This window comes from Pelodiscus sinensis, chromosome 1 (assembly GCF_052426305.1).
Source record: "Pelodiscus sinensis isolate ZL-2025 chromosome 1, ASM5242630v1, whole genome shotgun sequence".
Classification (NCBI taxonomy): domain Eukaryota; kingdom Metazoa; phylum Chordata; order Testudines; family Trionychidae; genus Pelodiscus; species Pelodiscus sinensis.
Genome location: NC_143052.1, coordinates 292,253,385 through 292,280,217, shown reverse-complemented (window position 1 = coordinate 292,280,217; position 26,833 = coordinate 292,253,385). Strand labels below are relative to the sequence as shown.

Sequence of the window (26,833 nt, the reverse complement as noted above, 5' to 3'; positions counted from 1 at the left end):
GGAGCCAGTTCCGACTTACATACAAATTCAACTTAAGAACAAACCTATAGTCCCTATCTTGTACGTAACCTGGGGACTGCCTGTAGTTTAAAAATATCAATGCAGCTCGAGTTCTAGGAACTTAGGGTCCCATGCTGGTACAAGCAAGTGCAGGAAGTGATGACTGAACTTCCCGCCTGGAAGGTCCAATGTTCCGAGCTTGAGATCCTCACAAATATCCTGACACTTGTAGGCCATACAAATTGGGGGTGATGTGGAATCCTCTGCAGAAACAAGTCTTGGACCTGATTCACCTCTGCCTGGCATCTTGGCAGTCACATGCATGCAGTGATAGTACTTGACACCACCTGCATTCATTGTGCACAGGTATAAGTGACTACACAATGGACCACAGCAGTGGAGAAGCAGTGGACTCCCCAGGGGGCTCCATCTCTCCACAGAGCTCTTGGTCAGCATGTACTTCACTCTACTCAGCATGGAAACGTCAGACACAGTACCTCACATTAGAGTTTCCATCTGCCTCTGATGGCATCAGACTCTGAGACCTGCGGGACTCCTACAGTTGCAGTGCCTGAGCCATCCCTGTCAAATTGGATGGCAGGAGATGATTCTCGTGAGGATCACCTGTTGTGTTACCTCCCTCTGGGGCATCTGACATTAGCCACCATCGGCAGACAGGCTACTGGGCTAGATGGACCTTTGGTCTGACTCAGTACGGCCATTCTTTCCTACGATGTCACCACTTGTTTTCTCCTTCAGACAATGGACAGAGTTGTTGACAAATTAACAAGTGTTTGCAGCTCGCATGTTAATTTCAGGAGCAAATCATAAGGGGAGGGGAAATAGAGGTCCAGTGAAGACACCAGAAAAATGTTAACCCTTCCTATACAGACCTGCTGTGCTTTTTGTATGGTTAACCCTGTACTCACATTAGGTCCATTCAGTAACATCATCATGCAAAGTATTATGCAATTATAAACAAACATTCTGCCCTGACATCACTGGGGCTGAAGTCATTTACCAGATGCAGACTGCACTGAGGATCTAGCCTAAGGTCAGATTATGTGGAATTAAATTATTTTTGGATTTAGTACTAGTGAATTATAAAAACATAGGATTAATTGGACTGATCGAGAACACCTAGTCTTTGTCCACACTGCGCGTTTTTGCTGGAAGAGGCAATGCGAATGAAGTGCTGATTAGCATTTTGTTGCACTTCATTTGCATAGTCTATTCCAAAGCGGTTTTGTGCAAGAGATTTTTCCGCAAAAATAAGCAGTGTGGCCATGTCCGTTTTGCACAAAAACCGCTTTTTGCGCAAAATGCTAATCAGCGCTTCATTTGCATTGCCTCTTCTGGCAAAAACCTGGAGTGTAGACATAACCCTAGGCTGTGTCTAGACTGGCAAGTTTTCCAGAAAATCAGCCGCTTTTCCAGAAAAACTTGCCAGCTGTCTACACTGGCCGCTTGAATTTCCGGAAAAGCACTGACGATCTCACGTAAGATTGTCAGTGATTTTCCGGAAATACTATGCTGCTCCCGTTAGGGCAAAAGTCTTTTTCCGAAAGACTTTTGCGCAAAAGGGCCAGTGTAGACAGCACAGTACTGTTTTCCGCAAAAAAGCCCCGATCGCGAAAATGGCGATCGGGGCTTTTTTGCGGAAAAGCGCATCTAGATTGGCCATGGATGCTTTTCCACAAAAAGTGCTTTTGCGGAAAAGCATCCTGCCAATCTAGACGCGCTTTTCCGAAAATGCTTTTAACGGAAAATTTTTCCGTTAAAAGCATTTCCGGAAAATCATGCCAGTGTAGACATAGCCCTAGTGTCTGGTCTAGAGTTTTCTCTCACACACACTGGTATGAATAGAGTGTTATGAAGTTACACCACTGTAAAACCTATGCGAGTGAGAGGAGAATTAGGCCATATACTGTATACACAATAGAAATAAAAGGTATGGAAATTAAAGTATTTATGCTTTATAATTTATAGTTAGGTCCAATTCTGGAAAAGGCTACTGATAAACATGATTACAAATAATGATCACAAGATACCTTCAGTAGTGTTCACACTCTTGCAAGTCATTTTCTGCAAACATACCACACCGGTGAATAGTTATCTGGAAAATTACTTGTGGAACATGAAAAACTCATGAAAATGTCAGTATATTGTCCTCTTGAAATATCTTTTGATTGTCCACTCAGAACCAGAGTTAGTCATCAAGGCATTTTGGAAAATCCCACAGTGCCACTCTTTACAACTTTAGGCACCTAAATACATTTTTAAATCTGGTCTTTACTGTTTATAAAAATTTCAGCCATCCAATACGGAAACAGAAATAATTCCAAGTGACTTAAGTGATAAATCACACTTCACAAGTGATGAACAACATTCATTAGTACAAGACATTATTTGTAAAATATGTGCTTCAACAACTCCTAGGTTGAAATATGTTCACATAAAGTGTGTGAACAATTTCAAATAGAAAATAAATTAAAAAAAAACCATGATAGTCTGTAGATAATTCATGAAGAGAATTTCCTCATATAAATTCATTATAATATTTGCTCAGTTCTACAAGCTTACTTGAAAAATATTCTCAATAGACTGCAAGGAATATCTTTTCTTTTAATTTTAAAGCAAACTTTTTGTTCCCATTTTTCTCTTGATATCACCTAGTGTACCAGAATTTCACAATAACCCACACATTTATCTATTCAAGGTTTTTTGCAAAGATTCTCTGCAGTCTGGCAGAGAGAGTATTGATTTAGGAACTAGCAGTTGTGACAATTCAGTCACAGATTGGAGCTGGCTCGGTATGTGGGCTTGTCTGTCCTGAGCAGAATTCTGATCCAAGCTGGTCTCACATTTAAAAAAAAAAAAAACCAACAACAACAGAGAGCTACTTTTATCTGTTACGCTCCGAAGGGAAAAGGATTACAAAGGCTAAATAAGCCATCTGACTACTTAACCAGCAATCCTAAATAGCACCCTGATAGGAAGTACTGGCAGCGAGCTAATTAAATTAGCCCTCTTTGATTTATTAACAAGCAGAGCAACATAGTACTCAGGATTGTCCCACAAAACGAACGAGCATTCTGAACCACACATTTGCTATGGAATTTCCACCTCAGTAAAACCCTATCACTTGACTCAAGTTTAACAAATCTTGATGGCTTCGGGCAATGTCCCTTACTCACCAAAGCACAGCTATATTGGCAATAATATAGGAAAGCATCAATTTGCTTCCATGATCTTAATCCCATTTTAATGTGTAGGACAATATAGTGGTTAATTAGCAATTTGCTGCCCACCAATATGCAAATGAATAACAAGTAAAAGCCTTCTGCATCTGTGATTATTCTGTTGATTTACAAGCCACTTTTCCTTCAGTGTTGGTTTCTCTGTGTGGGTGCATTCATGCATCATGTATTTCATTATTTTTAGAAGCATGCTCTGTGCCTTTTTGTGCTCGCCTAGATCCAGCATCCAGGAATTATTACGTTTTGGATACCATGGGCTTGACACTCAGCTAATGTAAATCAGAACAGCTCCATTGACTTTAATGGAACTGTGCCAATTTACGCTCGCTGAAGAGCTGGTCTTAAGATATGTTAGGGTACTTGGAATTTCTTTGCTGAAAAGTAGTTGACAATAAGATTCAGAAAATGTCAGAGAGGTATAAATCCTAATTGCAGCTTACACACACACACACACACACACACACACGCTTATTTATATACACAGATCTGCTTCTGCTTAATCCCTAGAAGAAACTGTAATACTCTCCTAATATTTGGGTTTTTTTCTTCCAAGCTGCTTTTGTAGGTAAAACACAAAGTATACTTCACCCATTTGGCTACTTTCTTGCAGTTTTACTGGTGATTTTTAAAAATGTTTTACATTAACCTTGGTAGTAGAGAACTCTTGTGTTAAATTAAGTCAATTAATAAATGGAGACATTAAACAATCAATTTTGTCTGCATATCTCCACAGCATTATGTATGGCTGGCTGTAATCACAAGATAAATGCAATGTGCTGATGTATGGTAATGTTCAATAATGCATTCTCCACCAGGCTCAATTCATCAGGGAGTTTTTGTGAGGGGGGGGCAGCATTTGTTATTGGCTGTCTCTGGACCTCAAGGATAACATTCCAGTCCTTTTGATTGGCTGACCCACTGCTGCAAGATTCTAACCGTCTTATTTTGATGATGAATATGAAGGCATGCTAAGCTGTGCAGGAGTGTAGTTCTCACAGGCTGCACTCCTTCCCCAGTCTCAAGGACTGACAGTCTCATTCCTTGCTTTCCTCACCAAACAACAACAACAACAAAAAAGTTGTGATGCTTTTCTTCACCCAGTGCTTTGGGGCTGTATTAGATCTTATTCACCTTAGGTTTCAACATTACAAGGCTAAGAGGGTTTTTTCAGCTGCTGGGCAACTTGTCTGTGTTGTAAACCCAACACACAACCTAAAGGTGAGTTAAAAATATGTTTCTATTCCAGTCTTTTATGCTACTCAGTTGTTTCTCCATAGGCTGTGAAATGATATTCTGGCACAATCGGACAGATTGTTGTTAACACATTACTAGCTAAGAGACTGTTTCATATGGTCTTACTGTTTGGTTTACTTTAAAGCTAAAAGCAAGCAATCAGTGGTTACAGGAAATACTGTGAAGTTGTTGCATCTTCCTCTTGAATCTACCCTCCCTCCCCTTCTTTTTGTATCAAGTGTCTGAAAGGCAAATGTTAGGCAAAATTATTGAAAAAGTTAATGAAAATCTGTTTTCTTTTTAGGAACATTTCTAACACAAATCCAGGAAATCCTTACATACTGTTTAATACCTAAGGGTTACATGATGCTGATTACCTAGCTAAAGAGAGTGTGTGTGTGTGGTGGGGGACGAGGGGACGGGGAAGGGTGTTCTTTGAGTGTTTTGTCTATTTATTCTAAGGGAATTTGAACAATTTCATCCAGCATATAAAGTCCCTCTAGTTATTGGCAAGGTGAACATATTTTAGTCATGAGTTTATATTTGCCTTAATAATGCAAAACCATTTATAGTCACCATAAAAATAACCCTATATCCCCTGAATAAGTTTCTAGATTTCCACTAACAATGTGGCAGTAGCTGAGTCTATGCCAAAACCCAGTGGTTTTGATCTCATCTAGAAAAGACCCAAGTATCTAGTTAGGCAAACAGACTTTGGGGAGTCTTTAAATGGTTTTTATGGTAACAAATTAGCAATTTTATCAATGCCCTTCTTGGTTTGCTGAAGGTCCATCAACCTCACTTGAATAGAATGTCCTATTCCAGCCACGCACTCACCTCATCTAAAACCACAGATGGATTCTTTAAGTGGACAACTCTTTGGCTTTCCCAAAGTCTGTGTCGGGAACTCCAAAGGAACCTCTTCCCAGCATGAAGCTTTAGGGGATCCTTTGAGAGAACAGATTTTTCCTCAGAACTCAGGGCCAATGGGAGTAAGGCACCTAAATGCCTTTAAAACACCACTGGTTAGTGCCACAATGATCTTGTTTGTCATTATTCCAGGAAGTAACACTCACAAAGTACAGTCTGCTAGGGAGGCTATTTACGGTGTTGGACAACACTAACTGAGGATGTCATATTCCTAGAGGGTATGTTTCTAAGCATGCTGAGAGCATGTTGGGCGCTCTCAGCAGTGTGGATAAAGCAGAGCAGGCATTTCAGGGGCAGCAAAGGGAATACTTAGAGACTATCCCACGTCTAGTCTCATCACTCACAAAGTGATCCCCCCACTCCAACACACCAATACAACCTATTTAAAAAAAAAACACAAACCATTATCTTTAGGTATGATGTGACTGGTCAGAATAGGTAGGAACTATGTAGAAAGAAATATGCAGACTCTGTAAGTGGATGGAAGATAGTTTAACCAAAGGGATAATTCTATCCTAGCTCCTTTGATGCTTCTCAGTAGCAGGAGACCATAAAATCCTTCTGCTTATAACAAGAAGCACAAAATGGGTGTCCTAGGTTATTGCCAATTCAAGAATGGTGGTGCCTAGACAGGTGCCACTCCAGCAGGATGTGGAAGTGCCCACTGAAAGCAGTGGAAGTTCAGGGTGTTCAGCACTGTGGCAGATTGCTCTTATTAACTGCGAGCCCAATTTCTCTCCGTTTGGAGCTGCAGTCTGTACATTCCAAAGCTTTGAGACAATTTGGGACTTTTTCTCTTCTTTATCCCCAGAAATAAATATTGTCTCACGATTTGAGTTCATAATTGCTGAGGCCTTCAGGGGCTTGATCCAAAGCCCATTGCCATCAGGATTCTTTCTGTTGACTTCTCTGGGCTTTGAATTGGGCAATACATACAGCAGTCCCATTGAAGCAAATGAGGGTTTCAGATGTGATGGAACAGCAGGATTGAACCCATAAAGATTTCTTCAATGGGAGCAGCTCCTATGGCAGGTTTGCAGGATCAGGCCCACTGAGCATGTTTCCCTGCATGAGTTATAACACTAGAGGGATCCGAGAGTGGTCAAGGAAAAAACCCAGTGACTTATACAGTGAAGTGTGCTACAACATTATGAAGGTACAAATGAGGTAACTATTACTTGAAACTTGACACAGAGCACTATAATGGTGAACTATTTTCAAAGATTTCCATATTTAGTGGTAATAATAATATTAATAATAAATAATAATAATAAAAACAACTCTTAAAGGCTAGCATCTATACACTATAAGCAAACTGGGACTCTCAGTGCTAGGAACTATACAAATATGTAACACATTACATAAATTATTAACTTTAGAAATAACTTGTCCCAAGGGATTAAAACACAAGTGAAATAATACTTTAAAATAAAAAGCCAAATATATTTCTTAGGTGACTTGCAGTATTATGGTATTATGACAAACTATAATGTCCCATATTTTACTATCCAGGATTTGGTCATTTCAATCATATTTTTGGACAATCCTAAAATATTAAACAAGTAAAAATAGCAATTAACTCTGCATGATGTAACAATGACCGTACAAATCTGAAAAAGAACAAGGACCATGAGCACGGGCACTCTTCTCAGCCAATTTGTAATCTTTTTGGGCAGGGGTTGCTATTATAATAGCAACCAGACCTGTGCAGCACCTAGCACAATGGAGCACTGATCTGATTGCTGCTGTAACATGCATAATAAATGGAAGGCTTATTGCATTTCTGTATATGATCAATTATCTTGGTGCATCCCATATGGCCAGATCTTCAATTGGGGTACATTGGCATAGCTCTACCAAGGTCAGTTTGCATCAGGGCCCTTGTCCTGCACCATTAAGTCCATAGGAACTTTCAATGCATGGAGGATCAAGTCAATCTGAGGCTCTGCGGATACACATCATGTACATTTTACACGATGCAGTGATCCTGTATTCACCCATGATACTTACTGACCAATGCCATGTAGAGAAATGTGAATATTTTACAGAGAGAGATTGTGCTAAGTTCCAATCTAACACGCTGGTAAATCCAGAGGAATTCCCATGAAGTCAATGGAATTACTGCAGATTTATGCCAATGTACTATAACTGAAATCAATATTTGGGACTATGACTCTAAAGTGAATGCTACTTACCAATTTCTTTATTGTTGGTCTCTATGTTGGCAGTAAAATACACACTTGTATATATTCTTCCTCAGGCAGAAAAGACTTAACTAGGGAGGTTTATGCTTCACTTAGTGTATTTTAAAAAAAAATATAGAAGTGCAGATAGCTGTATTGATCCGTTGTTATTTTCTTTTTGTATGACAGACTAATACAGGCAGCTGTAAACAAGGACAGCCAAGATTACAACCATCACCCTCAATTTTCTTTATTTGATGTGGGTATAAATAGGTTTTTTTGAAGCCTATTTCTCTTTCTTGCAGTTTTTTGTACTTTCTCCTTTCATGAGGTCTCACAAGAATGCCACAAGCATCTTAAAACCAGAGGCATGTGCTGAGCTGTAATCAAAATTCACTTGCTGAGCAGAGAAAATCATGTATTTACAATGCTTCTATAGGTCACCTTCATTCTCAATCATATTATATCCATTACTTAGCAACCTGGGATTCCTTCAAGCATACAGACAATGTGATGCCTCCCCTTTGAAATAAAAGGCCAAAGCATTATTATGTGGCTAGACACTCTAGCTAAATGATTACTTCTCTTTAAGACCATGATAATTAAAGGGGGCTGCTTAGAGAAGCAATGCTCAGAGTGCCTGGATAAAGGCTATTTAGCTTACTGTGAAAGTTTTAAGTACTCTCTCTGCGTGAAAAAATACGAATGTATGCTGGTTCATGTGTAAAGAAGGTTCTGTGAATTTTTTTTGTATTAACGATAACTCCACATGTACAGGTTCATCAGCCCCTCTTACACTTTCCTTCCAAATTCTGCTAAACAGACCACAAGAGAGGTAGTGAAACTATCAGCTCTTTCATGTTTTATATTTCAGTTCCCAAACAGAACATAGGAAGGCAGGAAATTATAGGGATGACAAAAGATCAGTGAACTCAAAAGTGTCTTCTTCTTACCTTTTGCTGCAGCAGTTCAGCCTTTCGGCCTTCCTCCTTTATTATTAATTATTATTATTTTATTATATGTAATAATAATATTACAATAATAATATGTTTTATTTACCGTTGTGCCTACAGGCCCTAATCAAGAATTGGGGCTGTATTGTCCTATGTGCATTACACACACATAGTAAAAAGCTTACAATCTATGTCCTGGTGACTTTATGTAACTCTAACTTGTGACTAATCCCACCTTCCTTTGTTTATCTCATATATTCATCCTTTTCTCAGTGTAAAGATATGTGTTGTTCTTATAAGACCAGCTTTCCTCCTTTCTCTAGGATCTTTAGGCTCTCGTGACATGATCATAAGGACTGTATTTAAAGAGGTGCCTAAACAGAATTTCATCTTGTAGCCAAACAATGTATAGCATGGTTCACAGGACCAAACTGCTACAACCAGATTTTATAAAACCTCAAACAAATCTGCTTTAACTGAAGGAGAGAAGGGTTTTTAATCCTGTTATAATACTTTGTCTCCATGCACACTGGTCAGCCAGACTGCGTTGTAATCCACTTTATCCCCAACAGACTTTGAACCAGGATTAAGTGCCATGGTGTAATGTACACACATAAGATTTAATTATTTATTTAGGGTAAGGAAAGCGACAGCTTAAAATATGCCACTAACAATCCCCTGTGCTATGCTTTCCCACTCTCCCCACCCATACACCCTTCATTTCTAGTTTAGTTTATCAGGCAATTTCCCATATTAAGTAGTACTATAGTAATAATAACCACTAGAGGGCATTCAGAATACAATGTGTATGCACATACTACATGATAAACAAGGTTAGTTTGATAGTGTAAATGAGTCCTTATTAGCTTAGGTTATTCCTCAATTAGTATTTGACACAGTGTAATTTGAAGAAGAGGTAAAAGCTTTAGCTAAGGTCTTTGGTATGATCACAGCATCCCTAGAGAAGGTGCCAACCACAGCTGACTTGCTGCAGCCCCTAACCACTGTCTCGACTGAACAAGCTTCACAGTGTAAACTGGGAAATCAGCTTAATGACAAATAGTCAAGAAACCTCCGCAGTTTGCTACAGCTTTGTGCAAACACAACCATCGTGATTCACATGCCATCCTTTTCCTGCTTCAAAAGCCTGTGGGAGGATTCTTCATTGACTCTCCCTTAGGAGAGACCGTCTGTTAATGCCTCTATCTGTCTAATCCCAGGAGTTCTTCTCTATTGTAATCCATTAACCTTGAGTTTATAGACACACATGCACACCCCAGAGAGGCTTAGCACAGGGCAACAAGGATTTCATTTTAAATGTCTAACACAGTCATTACAGTTTAAAATTAGGACAGCTCAGTGTTTAAATGTAATCACATAGAACGTTTGTGATCTCTCCTTAGAGAAAATGTAGCGAAAGAAATGGAGGGAAAGATAGTTTCTGATTTAATCTTCTTAAACTTCCTGCCCCTTGTGGGAGATTAACTATTGCTGTTGTCCATCATGATACAGCACTGGCAGTAGGGGCAGGGCAGGTATATATTATATCTGCTGTTGTGAGGAACGTGATTTTTAAAAAGTTTTATTGAAAAGAAAAAGTTCCTCACAAGAAGTTTTAGTAGTAGAGAGGTAATTGTGTTACTGAGGAAGTGGGTCTGGCCTACGAAAGCTCATCACCTATTAAACCATCTTGTTAGTCTTTAACGTGGTACATAGTTTTTCCTTTTGTTTTAACAAGAAGTTTTAGTCAGGCATTTTCAACCAAAGATGGTGCAGTTATTATAATATTAGCCAAATAACTGTCTTCTCAGCTGGGGATTTGATAACAGGTGTTTACTATTGGCTATCGAATAGGGTCCTACATATTGTCTGATCCATCAGTCTATCTACAATACACTATACCCCCAAGGTGGTCCTTACATTCTATTGCATAAAATGGGCCAAAAAAATTTCCCCAGAAATATAGTTCCATATGGTGACTAATTGCTAACACAGTGGATGCAAAGGAAAGAGATGTGTGAATGAACATCCTGACAATGTGAAATGAGTTGAGAGGTCTTGGATCAGTTCCTGGTGGACACGTGTCACAAAAAATAATCCCAAGTGGCACTATGTATTGGTACTCAGCAGAGAAGCTACCAACTGAACGCAGTGTTGCTAACCCGAAACATTTTAAAATAATGAATAGACCCCCCCTTCCCAATCATGAGTTTGGCTCAAAAATCATGAGATTTAAATAAGAATCAGTGTTGGGCATTTTTTGTCTTTCGGTGCTAGAGACTTTTGGGTCTGTGTTTTTAAGCATTTCTCTGTGCTCATGAGGTCTAAAAACATACATTTCTTACTTGAGTGAAAACTGAGATGCTCAGGTTCCAGCATGTGGGGACCTATACAAAACTTTCAAAATTGCTAGACACACAATGAAATTTTCAAAGTTGGCAACACTGATGTTTATGGAGACTGAATTGCCTTCTTGCCCTCCTTACAAGGCAGGTTTAAGACATGTTCCCAGTACAGGGTGAGGAAGGTGTACATGGACACTGCCTATTCGGAACCAGTCTGGGAATAAACAGAAGCTGTAATAAATGTAGGAGACATGGGCATACTGATAAGAGACTGGACTTTATTTCCTGGTCCAACTCATCTGACCTGGGTCAGGGTGACAAAGGTTAATACTCCTGCCATATGACAGGGATCAATAACTATGGGAGTCGGTTTACACAGAGGATTCCAGAGCTGTCAATCTGGCACCTCGCCTGTGCTCCACCTACACACACACACACCCATCCCCACCCCCACCCCCACACACACGAAAATAAAAGGCCCCTTCATGTTGCCCCCAGGCCTCTGCCTGCAAGATGGGAAGGGAAGAAATGCAGCTTCAGTTGGATCATGGGAGACATGCCTTAGAAAATCAAAATAATATTTTGTTCCCTTTATGCTCAATTTTTAGAAGAGATGCTGGGATGTGAGTAGAGCTGAGCTGCCAAATTCAGTTGATCAGGATCCAGATGCAAAATTTTCCAGTTTGAGTCTCTTCAGGGCTGAGGTTTTTGTCTGGACACAGCTGTAAATGTGAGCAATTTTCTAGCATGCCTTTTTTTTCCCGATAGGTGTTTTATTTGGAAACTGAAAGCCCGACTGTCAAGACATTAAACACCTTATCGGATTGCTTCATTTTTATTTCTTTTCATGGCCTGTCTCTTTCTGTTAAGTACCTTCCCCTCCTTTCTGTCATTCCTCACGCTGCCAGTTGCCTGCAAAAGATTTTCCTTTCTACTTTTAAGCCATTTGATTTTGGCCTGCTCCTGTTCCCACTGAAGTAAAACTCCACAGACTTCAGTGCAGATTTGAGTTCCTTATTTGCAATTCAACTAATTGAAGCAAAATTACAATTGTTCAACCAACCAGTTGTTCTGAGCAATCTATTCAGCTTCTGATAGACTACACCAGGAAAACAATCACAAGTCAGAACATATTTGGGAACTGTAAAAGCAGAGAGATTTAGCTGTCACCCGTCCTCTTCCCCCATTGATGTGAAAGGAATCACGTGGCTAAATCTCAAAGCATCATGTACCTATAGACATTTAATTGTCAATAACTCTGGGGATAGTGGCATTAGGTGTAAAATATTAGTGGGGCTCGGAGGTTTTCTAGCAACCTCAGTGTGAGCTGCCCGGTTAATAACCACATCCAAGATTTTTGCTTTTTTGCATGAAACATGTTCTTCCCAAGGGTTCTATTTTAAAATGGGGCGGGGGGGATATCTTGGCATTTCAGATGAGCTACCTTAGACACGTACAGTTGACCACCTGAATCAAGAAGCAGTTAACTTATTTAGAGGCATTTCTAAACACCTGGCCAACATTAATGGGTTTATCCTCACAGCAGCCCTGTGAAGTAGGAACATAATATTATCCCTATGTTATTGGTGGCAAATTTGAGCTACAGAGAAGTTAGCTGACTTACTAAACTCCCACAGGAAATCTGTGGCACAGATTGGAACAGATTTTACATCCCCTGACTCCCAGGCCTGGAACTTACCTAGATTGTCCTGTCTCTGGCATGATCTGTCAATTGAAATGAAGAGCAAAGCACAGAAAAATGGAGCACAAACTAGTCCAAAAAAATCAGCTCAAATCAGTAACCTCTACTATAGATAAACAATGAAGTGGCTTCAATGGAGTAGAGAAGAGCATTACCCCATAAGAAAAGAAAAACACGTTTACAATGTTAGAGACGGCCATGTGGAAAATAAGCAAAGTAATAAGTGTGAAACCCTAGTAAATAAACACAAAGGGGGTTCTGTGTCCCGGCTGGGGTAGGCAGAAGGTTAAGATCACCTTGAGACTTTGCTGAAATGGGAGTTTGTGACAGTAACTGCAGGATGATGCTACTGGCAGTGTCAAAATGTTTGGAACAGAGGACCCACATCCTGCAAACATATTTGTGCTGAACTTGAAGCACAGGCATGATACCATGAACTTAAAGGGATATGAGCACGACATCTAAATATTTCATGCAATATTATTTATAAGAGTGTATAGGTTGCCTCAAGGTACATATAAGACAAGATGCTTCCTGTCCCAAAGGACATATGATCGTATTGCAAATAATGTCAATAAGAGGGATTGGAAGGTGCAACAAAACAGTAGGGTGAGTGAGAGCAGAGGAGAAAGCTGTGAACTGCATCTCTGAGATGGTGTGGATACTTAGTGAAGATGCAGAAGATACTCAGCAATGTGGAACAGACCTTTAATAAAAAGCGAGTGAATCAATCCAAAAATAAATACATGTCAACTCCTTTCCTGTATGAGTAATGGAAGATTAAGCTCTTCAGAAGTAGAGAATGGCTTTTCAGACTAGTTCAGGAAGGGCTTTCTGTATGAAGGGAGGAGAGCTGAAGCAGATACAAAGAGCATTGAAGCTGCCACTACTGGATCAGAAGGACACAGGGAGTGGCTAGGATGAATAAGCAGGCTGAGGCAGAGTTGTGCAGGGCCTTGAGTCAGAGTCATAGGGTTGGAAGAGACCTCAGAAGGTCATCAAGTCCAATCCCAAATTAGTCATCCCAGCCAGAGCCTTGTCAAGCCAGGACTTAGAAACCTAGAGAAGGAGATTCCACCACCTTCCTCGGCAACCAATTCCAGTGCTTCACCACCCTCTTAATGAACTAGTTTTTCCTAATATCCAGCCTAGACCTCACTACATATCACCAAAGAATATCACTGCAATCTGAGACCATTACTCCTCATTCTGTCATCTGTCACTACTGAGAACAGCCTCTCTCCATCCTCTTTGGAACCTACCTTCAGGTAGTTGAAGGCTAAATTTAATCTTGCAGTGAAGAAGGGGAGTCAGGTGAGTAATTTGAAGGAAATAGGAGTGATCTGGGCAGATCAACAGTCCAGGAATATCATTTTAGCAACTATGGTTAATATGCCTTATGAAGGGGGGCATTATGGATGTAGGAAAGACCAGAGATTAGAAGAATTACTCCAGAATATGCTTAGGGGTATGTCAGTTCACTCATTGATACGTATAGGCAATGCACATTACTAAATGGCAAAGACAGAGTGCTTTATATCCAGCTGCCTATAGTAAGACAAGTTTTAAGTAGAATTAAGTGAATAATTTGCTCAACGAAATTCATCTCTTTCCCCTTGAGGAATGTCTGCTAGTGGATCAAAGTTTCCTTGCCTTTATTAAATTAATGTTATAATAATTTTTTTAACTCTATGACTTGGTCACAGGCAGTTCTCTAGCAATTAAGAGAGCAGTTGCAGGCAATCACATTAAGGAATTTTAGAAAACTTCCCTGTCTGGGCCATGCAGACCTGGTACAAGGTGTCATTCCTAAAAAAAGTTCTTTAGGATACTTATTGGCTGGACTGCGGAGTTTAAATTTATTTTTCCATCACCTCATTCCCACAAAGTAATTTTGTATAGTTGGTGGGTCACAGTCCTACTTGCAAATGGGGTAGTCAGATCCAGATGTGACTTAAATTTCCTCTGAGCCAGTGCTCCTACTGAGGGGTTTGAGGAACTGCTGTCAGGGTCCCATCCCCTGTAAAATATACCACTTCCAATGCATATATGTAAGTTTAATACGCTTTGTGCATGAATCAGAGAAGCATAACTCTTTGTGTAAGCAATGTGGGATGGATCATAGAGCGGGCTGGGAGGTTGAGATTTTTCCTGATTTTTTCCAACATAAGCCTCCCTTGCTGCAATTTAAGCCCATTGCTTCTTGTCCTATCCTCAGAGGTTAAGAAGAACAATTTCCCCCCTTCCTTCTTGTGACACCCTTTTAGGTACATGAAAACTTCTATCATGTCCCCTCTCAGTCTTCTCTTTTCCAAACTAAACAAACCCAGTTCCTTCAGTCTTCCCTCAAAGGTCATAGTTTCTAGACCTTTAATCATTTTTGTTTTGACATTCTCTAATTTCTCCACATCTTTCTCGAAATGTGGAGCCCAGAACTGGATACAATACTCTAGCTGAGGCCTAAACAGCACGGAGTAGAGCAGAAGAATGACTTCTTGTGTCTCGCTCACAACACTCTTGTTCATGCATCTCATGCATCTCACTGTTTCCTTTTTTGCAACAGTGTCACACTGTTGACTCAGATTTAGCATGTGGTCCACTATGACCCCTCGATCGTTTTCTGCAGTACTCCTTCCTAGATAGTCACTTTCCATTCTGTCTGTGGTAAACAAATTGTTCCTCCTTATGTGGAGTACTTTGCATTTTTCCTTATTAAACTTCATCCTATTTCCCTCAGACCATTTCTCCAGTTTGTTCAGATCATTTTGAATTATAATCCTAATTGCCAAATCACTTGCAATCCTTCCCATTTTAGTATCATCGGCAGACTTTACAAGTGTACTCTCTATGCCATTATCTAAATCATTGGTGAAGATATTGAACAGAATCGGTCCCAGAACTGATCTCTGTGGAACTCCACTTGTTAAGCCCTTCCAGCGTGACTGTAAACCATTGCTAATTACTCTCTTGAGAATGGTGGAGAGTGAAGTCTTTAAATAGTTTTCCACACACACACTTTTCAATATTTGTAGACTGTGAACACAAGTAAGGTGGCAATTTGGCTGAATTTTAAACTGGAAGGACTATTTGAAGGCAGTTTTTTATAGTCTTCTTTATCCAGCTCAAGATTTAAGGGTCTTGAGAAAGCAGATATAAGCACTTGTGGTAGTTCTAAATCATTTCCCCCAGTTCCTCCTTGCAACGTTACTGGAACTTTCAATTGTAACTTCTGCCTGGAATCTCAGAAGAGTGTAAATCATCCAGGAAATAATATAGCTTTAAAATAAATGAAACTTTTACTGGATTTTTTAGTGTAACAGAAAATATTTCAAAAGGAGACTCAAAGCTAAGGTCATGCGAGGTTGTATAAACACAGCCACAGGCTTGTAAATAACTGAAAGTCCTGATTACAAAGCCTGAATTTTTCTTTCAGGCTGTTGGTACAAGATGAAGGCACTATCAGAAAACAGATCTGAAACTTGCTTAATCTCTCCAGCGGCCACACAGGGCTATTCTGGATAATTTAGCATTTCACTTAAACTGGAAATGTTAGATTAACTTGCAAGATATCTCTTAATAATTTTTCCACCCTTTAATGTATTTTTAATAGCAAGTCAATGATTAGAAAGACTCTTCCTTAATTCTCAGATAAATCCAGCAGCAACCGTATGTTAGCAATAGTGGTATCAAGGCACTCTGCCTGATTATTGCTTACGCTAAAAGAACTTTCATTTGCCAGAAGCCAATCAGTCCCCTTTATCAAGAGAACTCAAACTAAAAAAAGCAGATGTTAGCGGGGAAGGAAAGACCCTTTCTTGACTCACTAGCAGGGAAAAAATAATTGATGCTGAAAAAAGCCTCTCAGCTCTTTATAAAAATAACCCTTTTTGGTTTTGACTTCTAGAACTTACATGAAAGTTGCAGTCGAAAAACTTTTGTGCATGTAGTTCTTTTCATTTGGAAGGGTGCCAATCCACCTCATATACTGTGGGACAAATCCTGCTCTCAGCTACAGCTCACTTAACGCCTAACTGATGTACTTATTTATAATTCATGCACCACCATATAATTTCTGAGCACTTTGGTGCTTGCATAAAACTGATAGCAGAAAATCGGAGAGGTAATCAGAGGTCTAGTGGAGCCAGGAAATCCTAACGCCAATCCCAGTTTGCCAGTATCTCACTGCCTGATCTTGGGGAAGTCCTTTAACGTCAGGTTAATATTTTCTGATGTCACATGGGTGTTTTGAGACTTAAGCCAAAATTTTCAGATATGGGAGCCTAAATCTGCAAGAAGGACTTATAGATAAGGTACATCTGATTCTTCAGAGGTGCTGAGAAACCCACTTATCCCATTGTGGGTGCTCAGCTTAGCTCACAATTTGGCTTCAGCATGTTAAAAAACAGCATGTTAGAAACACAACCTTCACACAGTCAGCCTGTGGAATTCATTGCCAGTGAATATTGTGAAGGCCAAATCTATGACACGGTTTAAATAAGAATTAGATAAATCCAGGGACGACAGGTCCATCAATGGCTATTAGCTAAGATGGACAGGAACACAACTCCATGCTGCAGCTGTCCCTAGCCTCAGACTGCCAGAAGCAGGGAGGAGATGTGGGGAGGGGCACTCACCAATGGCCAGTTCTATCGTTCTTCCTGAAGCAGCTGGCATTGCCCAGTGTGAGAGTCAGGATATTGGGCTAGGTGGATCTTGGTCTGATCCAATATGTGTTTGTCAGGGAATAGTCTCTATACCTGTGCAACATAGGACAAAATGAGAGTTGTCCTTGAACTGATAACGAGTCTTGCTCAGTTTTGAATACAAACATCTTACTTGGTGGTTGAAATTGTGCATCAAATTTGTATCACCAGAATCAACCGTTGTCCCATTGTGGCTTTTAAACAAATAAAATGGGAGTGATTTTGAAAAAAGAAACACATATCTCACCCTATAGAAGCATGTTTTACATTAGATAATACAAATGACCACTGGGAAGCCTTTGAAGGATACTCCAGCTCTTTATCCCAGTAGTTAGTAATAACTTTGAGATGCAAAATGTCTTTTTCCCATTATACATAGATGAAGTGGGTGTGGAGAGTTTGTGGAGAATCTTTACTATGCCCTGTTGTGATGCTGGCAGATCAGTGCCAGCTCATGCCAGGCCTCCCTGAGCGTCAGCTAATGCATAGATGGAAACCTGTCTGGCTCACGTGTATTAGTATTGTTAAAATAGGAATTGGTGTTATATGAATGGTATTTATTCTTTATGAAGCTCTTGCAAGACTTTGCACATATTAATATTACTTATAATATCTGTTTCCCATGTTATAAGGTAATATAATGTTTGTTCTGAAACTGTAAATGCCCACAGCCAGGAAACAAGCATTACCAAGTGTGAAATACCACAAGAAATGTTTTCTCCTCTCCAACAAAAGAAAGGCTATAGGCACCAGACAGCCCACAGGTGGAACATCAGAGGTCATAATACTTTGTTGATTGTTTCCCCAATGCCCATGAAACGAGGACATACGCAAAAGGTCCTCCCATCAGCTTGAGTACTGGGGGGAGGGAATAAAATTCCTTGTCAAGAAGAAATTGTTATTGCTATGCTACTTGGAATTTGGGAAGGGAAATATTTCTAAGCTTAACCAAGCTATCTCCAAACTACTTACATTGAGATAGCCCTACCGGACATATAGGGTGCATCTACACTGCACCATAACTTGAAATAAGATACGCAATTAAAGCTATGAAAATTGCATATCTTATTTCAATGCTATTTCAAAATAGCTTATTTTGTCATTTGGCGCTTTCTACACAGCACCAAATTTTGAAATAAAGCGCTATTCCAAAACGTCCCTTACTCCTCATAGCATGAGGTTTACAGGGACATTGGAATAGCAAGCTGTGAAGAGGTGGGATAGCTATTTCGGGATACTCTGATATCCCGAAATAGCATTGCAGTGCAGATGTACCCTTTAAGTTTGCATATTACAGCATAAGAACATAAGAGCATCCATATTGGATCAGAACAAAAGTTCACCTAGCTCAATATCCTGTCTTCCGACAGTGGCCAATGCCAAGTGCCCCAGAGAGAATGAACAGAACAGGTTCCCCTGTTGCCCATTCCCAGCCTCTAACAAAGAGAAGCTAGGAACACCATCCCTGCCCATCCTGGCTTATAGATAGTGAATTTATGTACTACTTCTTTAAGCCCTGTTATAGTCTTGACCTTCACAGCTCCCTCTGGCAAAGAGTTCCACAGCCAGGAAACAAGCATTACCAAGAGTGAAATACTGTAAGAAATGTTATCTCCTCTCCAACAAAAGAAAGGCTATAGACACCAGACTTTTGTTTGTTTTATACCTACTACCTATAAATTGCATTTGGGCCTGGTCTACATTAAAGGGTAAAGTCAATTTAAGATATGCAACTCCAGCTATGTATCTTAAATCATGTTTTCGGGCTGTCCACACAGCAAAAGGTCAATGGGAGCAAATGTTCTCATCAATTTCCCTTACTCCTCATGAGGAGCAGGACTACCAGAACCAAAAGGAGCAGCCTCTCAGTTCGAAATAGCAGGTCTTCACTAGACCTGATAATTCGAACACTAGAAGATTGATCTCCAGTGGGTCAATTTTCTCCATAGTATAGATAAGCTCTTGGTGACCCTCAGTTCTTCTGTTATCAGAAGGAATAAATAGCTCTCCCTTATTTACTTTCTCCACACTAGCCATGATTTTATAGACGTCAATCATATCCCTCCTTAGTAATCTCTTTTTCAAGATGAAAAGCCACAGTCTTATTAATCTTTCCTCATATAGAAGCTGTTCCATACCCCTAATCATTTTGATGCCCTTTTCTAAACCTTTTCCAATTCCAATATTTCTTTTTTGAGATAGAGTAATCACATCTGCAGAAGTATTCACATCTGCATCACTATTCAAGATGTGGGTATATCATGGTTTTGTTTAAAGGCAATATGATGTTTTCTGTCTTATCATCTACCCTTTTCTTAATGATTCCCAAAATTCTGTTAGCTTTTTTGACTGCCACTGCACAATGAGTGCATGTTTGCAGAGAACTATCTATAGTGACTACAAGATCTCTTTCTTGAGTGCTAACAACTAATTTAGACCCCACCATTTTATACATATAGTTGGGATTATGTTTTTCAATGTGCATTAATTTTCATTAAATTTTATCTGACATTTTGTTGCCCAGTTACCCAGTTTTGAGAAATCCTTTTGTAGCTCTTCACAGTCTGCTTGGGACTTAACTATTTTGAGACATTTTATATCATCTGCAAATTTAGCCATCTCACTGTTAACTCCTTTATTCCAGATAATTTATGAATATGCTGAATAGGACTAGTTCCCATACAGACCTTTGGTGGACACTACTATTTACCTCTTTACACTCTGAAAACTGACCATCTAATCCTATCCTTTGTTTCCTATCATTTAACCAGTTGCTAGTCTATGATAGGATCTTTCCCCTTATCCCATAACAGCTTACTTTGCTTAAGAGCCTTTGACCTTGTCAAAGGCTTTTTGAGAAACTAAATAAACTATATTTTCTGGATCTACCTTGTTCACATGCTTGTTGATGCACCTAAAAGAATTCTAGTAAACTGGTGAGCCATGATTTCACTTAACAAAAACCACATTGACTCTACCCCAACAAATTAAGTTAATCTATGTGTCTGGCAATTCTGTTCTTCACTATCATTTCAATCAATTTGCCCAGTACTGAAGTCAGGACTCTGAAGACTTTTTTTTAAAAAAGTGTCACATTAGCTATTTTCCAGTCATTTGGTACAGAAGCTGATTTAAAGGATAGGTTACAAACTATAATTAGTATTTCTGCAATTTCACATTTGAGTTCTTTCAGAACTTTTGGGTGAATGCCATCTGGTCCTGGTATTCTTATTACTGGTGACTTATTACTGTTTAGTTTATCAGTTTGTTCCAAAATCCCCTCTAATGACACCTCAGTCTGGGACAGTTCCTCCAATTTGTGCCCTAAAAAGAATGCATCAGGATTGGGAACTACCCTCATATCCTCAATCACGAAGACTAATGCAAAAATTAATTTAGTTTCCCTTCAGTGACTTTATCATACTTGAGTGCTCCTTTAACTATCATTCAGTTGTCCCTGTGTCTGCTTCTGCTTCTGATATACTTAAACATTTTTTTGCTATTCCTTTTGAGTCTGTGGCTAGCTGTTCTTCACATTCTTTTTAGGCCTTTCTAATTATATTTTTACACTTCATTTGCCAGAGTGTATGGCAAATGAAGTGTAAAAATATAATTTTACCTGCTATTAGTTTTTGGAATCTAAGACTATCACTCATTGGCGTGTATGTTAACCCTGTAAATAACTCATTTCCTTTTCTTAGTTGTTAGATCTTTAGTTAGGTTATTATTGGACTGACTAAAAGTGTTATCTTTGGTATGTGGCCTGAATACGCAGTGATGCAAGTAGGGCGGTCCAGTCCCCTATGCCATATCAGTAAGCCATTGATAGCCAGTCACCATGCCAGGCACCTATTTATAGCCAGTACAGTGAACTATAAAGACCCAGGAGGAGCAGAATATGGAGTTGCTGGGCCACCTCCCACTGACAGCTCCTGTGTCATGGCTGTACCATCCTTAGCCCTTCCACACAGCTGTGGGTCTGCCTGTCCTTTCCAGAGTATGTATAGCAGTCCTGCCAGAGGAGCTGCCAGTATGGGGCTCAGATGCCAACGTGTTTGAAAAAAACAGTCTCTGCTGTCAGAGGAAGCTGATTTGAATCTCTTCTGCTGGCAATCTCCAAAGCAGGTGTGACTATAAACTGGCTCTTCCAGAGAGCAAGCCCTCCTCTTCTCTTAACAACCCACAGAGCAGCTGGTTATGTCCACCCACGGGGTGCCCCTTCCCAGTAATGTGGGATGGATCATAGGGCGGGTGAGGAAGAATCACATGCATCCCATCCCCACTTTAGCTGATGCAGCATATGGGTAAGCAATGAATTCTATTTGCACCCCTGCTCCACACGGTAATCTTGCAATATGCACAGCTGACACATTTGTTTTTACTTGATTTTGTCCTGATTATTTTTAGTGAAAGTCACAGGCAGGTCATGGACCAAACTAACAAGTCAAACATATTTCAGCTGAGTATATTGTTATATCACTGTGGTAGCAGTAGTATTTCTTATCCGTACGCTGCATCAACTAAGAGGGGTGGTGATGTGACCTCCCCTTGGGACCCCTTCCCTACAACTCCTCACATGACTCTGCCCCAAACTCTCTCTCACCCTCCTCATGATCCCACATTACCTGGGGGAGAAGCTGCTCCCAGGAGCTCTGTGGGCTGCTCAGAGAAGAGGAGGACTCTGGAACAAGAACTAGTTCACAGTCATAGCCACAGTGTGGAGGACGTTTTACAAAAAACCAAGCAAGCTGTCTGGGCCAGAAGTCTTACCCATTTGCATGGATTTCAGGGCCTTGATGAGCTCTCTGGTAGCTCTGCTTCTGGGCCACAACGAGTTGAAGTGTGGTGGGGCATCTCTCCTACACTGGCAGAGGAAAGATTAAAGCAAACCCAGGGAGGCTGTGCATGAGCCAGCCAATTAGGAAAGGGCTTGTAGAAAAAACCAATTGGAAGAATGTTTAGAGAAACAGACAATTGGGGCCCTATAAGAAAGGCTGCTGAATAGAACAGCAGGAGTTACTCCCTGGAACTTAAGGAGGGAGAAGAGACATCCCATAGACAGAGAAATACTTGGCAGGGTCAGGGAAGCATGAGTGAGCATCTGGCTGACTGCTGCTAGAGTGAGGCCCCCATACAAGATGCAGAGAAAGTGCTAGGGCTTCAGGGAAGTGGTCCAAGGAAATAGATGGGGGGAGGGGTTATAGGGGATGCAGTGTGTGGCTGCCAGCTAGAGGGTCCCTGAGCTAGAACCTGGAGTAGTGGGTGGGCCCAGGTCTCCGCTTGGCCCTACTTGACACTGAGGCAGGTGGCTAGACCCGGGAGTGCAGCCTGCCACTGGGGCAAGTTTCTGGGCAAAGGACTGCCGGGAAAGAATTTGCAACTGGAGTTGCAAATGAATTTTCCGGGTTTGAATTTTCCGGGCTTCATTTGCATGTTGCCGGCCGCCGCCATTTTTAAATGTCCGCTAGTTCGGACTCCGTGCCCCGCGGCTACACGCGGCACGAACTAGGTAGTTCGGACTAGGCTTCCTATTCTCGTTCCATGAGGAGTAACGGTAGTTTGGAATAGGAAGCCTAATCCGAACTACCTAGTTCGTGCTGCGTGTAGCCGCGGGGCACGGAGTCCAAACTAGCGGACATTTAAAAATGGCGGTGCCTGGCAACATGCAAATGAAGCCTGGGAAATTCAAATCCCGGGCTTCATTTGCAACTCCGGTTGACTACATTACCACCCTAGTTCGAACTAGGGTGGTAGTGTAGACATACCCTGAGTGGGACACAGTCAGAGGCCTGTGTCCTGAAGAGAACACTGCCATTCTGAAAACAACATGGGCCCTGGTGACAGCACTGCTGGTGGCAAATTGCCACTAGACAAGGTGCATTGGTGTACCAGATCTAACTGCCAGGGCAGCCAGCAGGAGGTGCCACAGTGGTGACTGGCATCCTGTTACATGGGGTATTTATATTTTAACAAGAGAAATGTCCAGGGGCTCATGTGAAGGGGCAGTTTTATCTTAACAGAAAATGAGTAATCTCAGCTTGGACTACATATAGATTATTGAGTTTGTACCTGTTTCTGGCAGAATGCATAGGTATCCCAGAGAAAGATTTTTACTGTATTCTTGGTACAGCTCTGACTTTCTTTCAAAGAGCACTATGCTTTCCTTTTGCTTCCCCTGTTTTTCTTTTAGCTGCCACAAAGCTAATAATTCTGCCTCTAAGACAGGCTTTTAACATTTCTCCAAGAAGCCTGCCAGAGGGAGTTAATGGCTCATAGATACCCAGGAAGAGGTCAATGTCTTTGTTCATAAGCATCTCAAAATCTGGGCCTAAAAGCAGTGAGGTATTGAACCTCAAGTCTGTTTGTTTTTTGCCAACTGTGTCAGGAATAAATTGTAGGATAATGGTGCACAGTCAGAGATCATCATTGTACCAATTAAGGAATTGGATATGGCTTGGTCTAGCTGCTTTGAAATTTAGAAAAAGTTAATTCATGAATATGTAAAATGGACATAGGAGGAAAATACTCAGTGCATGACTCTCAATACCATCTTATATCTTTAATCATAGATTCCAGTGCTCTTCTGGACCCAACTGGCTTACAATTAGTAGGGGAGGAGCTACCTATTACCTGTGAGGCTGGGGATGTGTGTACCTTTGTGCTGCTCAGCAGAGACTGTGTTAAAGGTCTCAGGCTCATTCATAATGAGTCTATATATGTTCAATAATTTTGAAGAGATCTGGGCTCCACTTTTAGAAACATTCAACTTAGGAATACTCTGAAACCAATTGACTGGTCCCTAAATTCCTTTCCCTCCCCCCTTCTTTTTGCTGTCCTCATACTTTGCCTCCCTACCTGGTCAGCATTGTCCCCTTATTGGTTGTAAAGTACTAAGCGGGTTGATTTCATATGGGTTTTGCAGATGAATCTCAGCACTTTGCAGTACACTACCAATAAATAAGCACATTATATAAACATCATTATTTTTGTATTGTGATGTTTGTACTGAAAAGCAAAAATAAAATGGCTTTAATTAAAGCCGGTTATTGGCCTGATCCTGTTCTTAATAATAACAACAGGTGCTATTATTATAAGCAACAGATCCTGATGCTAGTGAAAAGTCGAATGCAAATTTTTGCAATTGCATAGCACAGATTAGTGTTTAAAACATTTTTATTAAACATAGGATTCATAGTATAATCAGTTTCTGCCCTTTCAAGATTGCAAGCGAGTATAGACATTTAAAGAGACAGCCCTCACTAGTGGAAAGAAAACCTGACAAGACAGTAATAGAGACCTTGCTTCCACCTTTCCCTTGCCTGCTATTTCTCAATACTGTCAACCCTGAGAAGCCTTAATTATGGTATGAGCTTGAGCCAGCCCAGGAGCAAGGTCTGCAGAGCCAATAAATTCCATCCCTGAGAAGTTAGGCTCCTGATCTTCTAAGGTTTGAAGATAAATACAATCAATTGCTATTTAATTACCATAAAACTGTCCTATTGTATCTAGAAACAGATCTGTCTGCCTTTATTTTACCATATGATAATTAAATACCAGTTTATTTAAAAATATTTACAGAGGAAAAGCTGGATCTCTTCTTCATGCTCTGTAAATATGCCTAGAAAAGCCAACTGACATTTCATCAGCTTGCTTATAGATTTGCTGTTGTGTCAAAAAACAAAAAACAAAAAAAGAGGAACCGGTTAAGTGTGACACTGAAGTACATCTTCAAGTAAAGACACACCAGCTGCAGATCAGCAACAATCTCTTGCTTTATTACTGTCTGTCTTCACAGTTCACACAGGCTACTGCATTGACTTATTTTAAGTGAGACTATTAACCACAGCAAAAATGAATATATAATATAACAAGGTGCAACAAATGAACCATAAATCAATCTCTGGATACTTACTGTGTCTAAAAGTAGACTTCTACAATGTTACCAGCCTATAACAGTGAAGGAAAAACAAAACTGCTTTTCACAAACTTTGGTGATGCCATGTGTGTCAAATAGGATTTAATGAGATATATAATAATAAATGCCAGTGACTTAGAGTACAGGCATCTCCCAACGTCTAATAATAATAATGCAAACCATAAATAATCAGTCCCTCAAAGATTCCACTCATTGTGACTTCAGCAGCCAGGAATTCCAAGAATGAAATTATTTCTTCATTTCTAACGTATGCTCAAAACTCAATCCATACTGGAAAATTAGAAAGAACTGCTCCTTCAGAAGTATGTCTGATGCATCAACTGTCACACTGTCAAAAACAGGAGAGATGTGTCTCTTATCTAGTTGTTACATTTGCTGAGGATTAACAACTATTTGAAACTTCTTGGCTGTGCCATAAATGAACCTTAAATCAAAGGCACATTTCAGAGACTTAGGGTATGTCTACACTTGCAGCCTAATTTGAATTAAGGCTGCAAATGTAGGCATTCGGAATTGCAAAACAAGCCCGGGATTTAAATATCCCGTGCTTGATTTCCATGTTCCCAGTTGGTCGCCATTTTTTGAAACTTACAAGCCCGAACTAACTGCCCGCGTCTACATGCGGCAGGGAAATGGGCGTTCGAAATAAAGCTTTATTCCGAACTACCTGTTATTCCTCCTGCAATGAAGTTTAACAGGTAGTTCGGAATAAGCTTTTATGTCTAGTTTCAACATCCAATGACTGGATCTGTTATCTTTCTTTTCTTCTATATTAGAGGGTCTTGTACAATTAGAAATCTTCCTATTTAGGTATTTATACACCTACTCCCTTTGAAATCATTGGGGCTATGTCTAGACTGCAAGCCTCTTTCAAAAGAGGCTTTTTCTAAAGATACTTTCGAAAAAGCCTCTTTCGAAAAAGAGCATCTAGACTGCAAGCGGAACGTTCAAAAAAGCAAGCTGCTTTTTCAAAAGAAAGCAGCGAGTGAGTCTGGATGCTCTCTTTCTAAAAAGCCCTGTTTGCTTTCAAGAACGCCTTTTTTCGAAAGAGCACTTTCGAAAAAAGGCGTTCTTCCTCGTGAAATGAGGTTTACCGCTGTCGAAAGAAAAGCCGCGTTCTTTCGATTTAATTTCGAAAGAACGCGGCTGCAGTCTAGACGCAGGTGAAGTTTTTTCGAAAAAAGGCAACTTTTTTCGAAAACCCCCCTGAGTCTGGACACAGCCCAGGAGTTAAATGTGTAAATAAGCATCCGGGCCTGAAAGACTGTGATCATGTAATCTCTTAGGTTACATCTATATTACAGGGTTTTCGTGCAAAAACCCACAGAGCATCCACAGCTCAAGAGCGTTTTTGCACAAGTAAATTTACAGTAAATCAAAAGAACAGAGAGGTTTTTGCAGTGTAGGTATTTCTCTTTCTACGAGGAATGACTCCGTTTTGCGCAAGAGTTCTTGCGCAAAAAGGTGTGTGTGGATGGGCAACAGGGAGTTTTTGTGCAAAAAGAGCCAATCGAAAAAAGCACAGGAACTCTGGTGGCTATTCTGTGAATAGCAATAAGAGCTTTCTTTCGAGAGAGTGCCCATGCAG

General features: G+C 40.3%; 1 protein-coding gene and 1 long non-coding RNA gene across 2 annotated transcripts in view; one reads left to right on the top strand and one right to left on the bottom strand.

Moving 5' to 3' along the window:
* Positions 1 to 26,833, bottom strand: part of LOC142826492 (uncharacterized) — a 98,154-nt gene that overhangs the window by 51,672 nt on the left and 19,649 nt on the right. The window lies entirely within an intron of this gene.
* The window catches only part of SIAH3 (siah E3 ubiquitin protein ligase family member 3), a 75,686-nt gene continuing 53,080 nt past the window's right edge, over positions 4,228 to 26,833 (top strand). Inside the window, exon 1 of the mRNA XM_014570945.4 lies at positions 4,228 to 4,478. Within this exon, the coding sequence (XP_014426431.2) occupies positions 4,344 to 4,478 (135 nt within the window). The 5' untranslated portion in view covers positions 4,228 to 4,343. The remainder of the gene's footprint in view (positions 4,479 to 26,833) is intronic.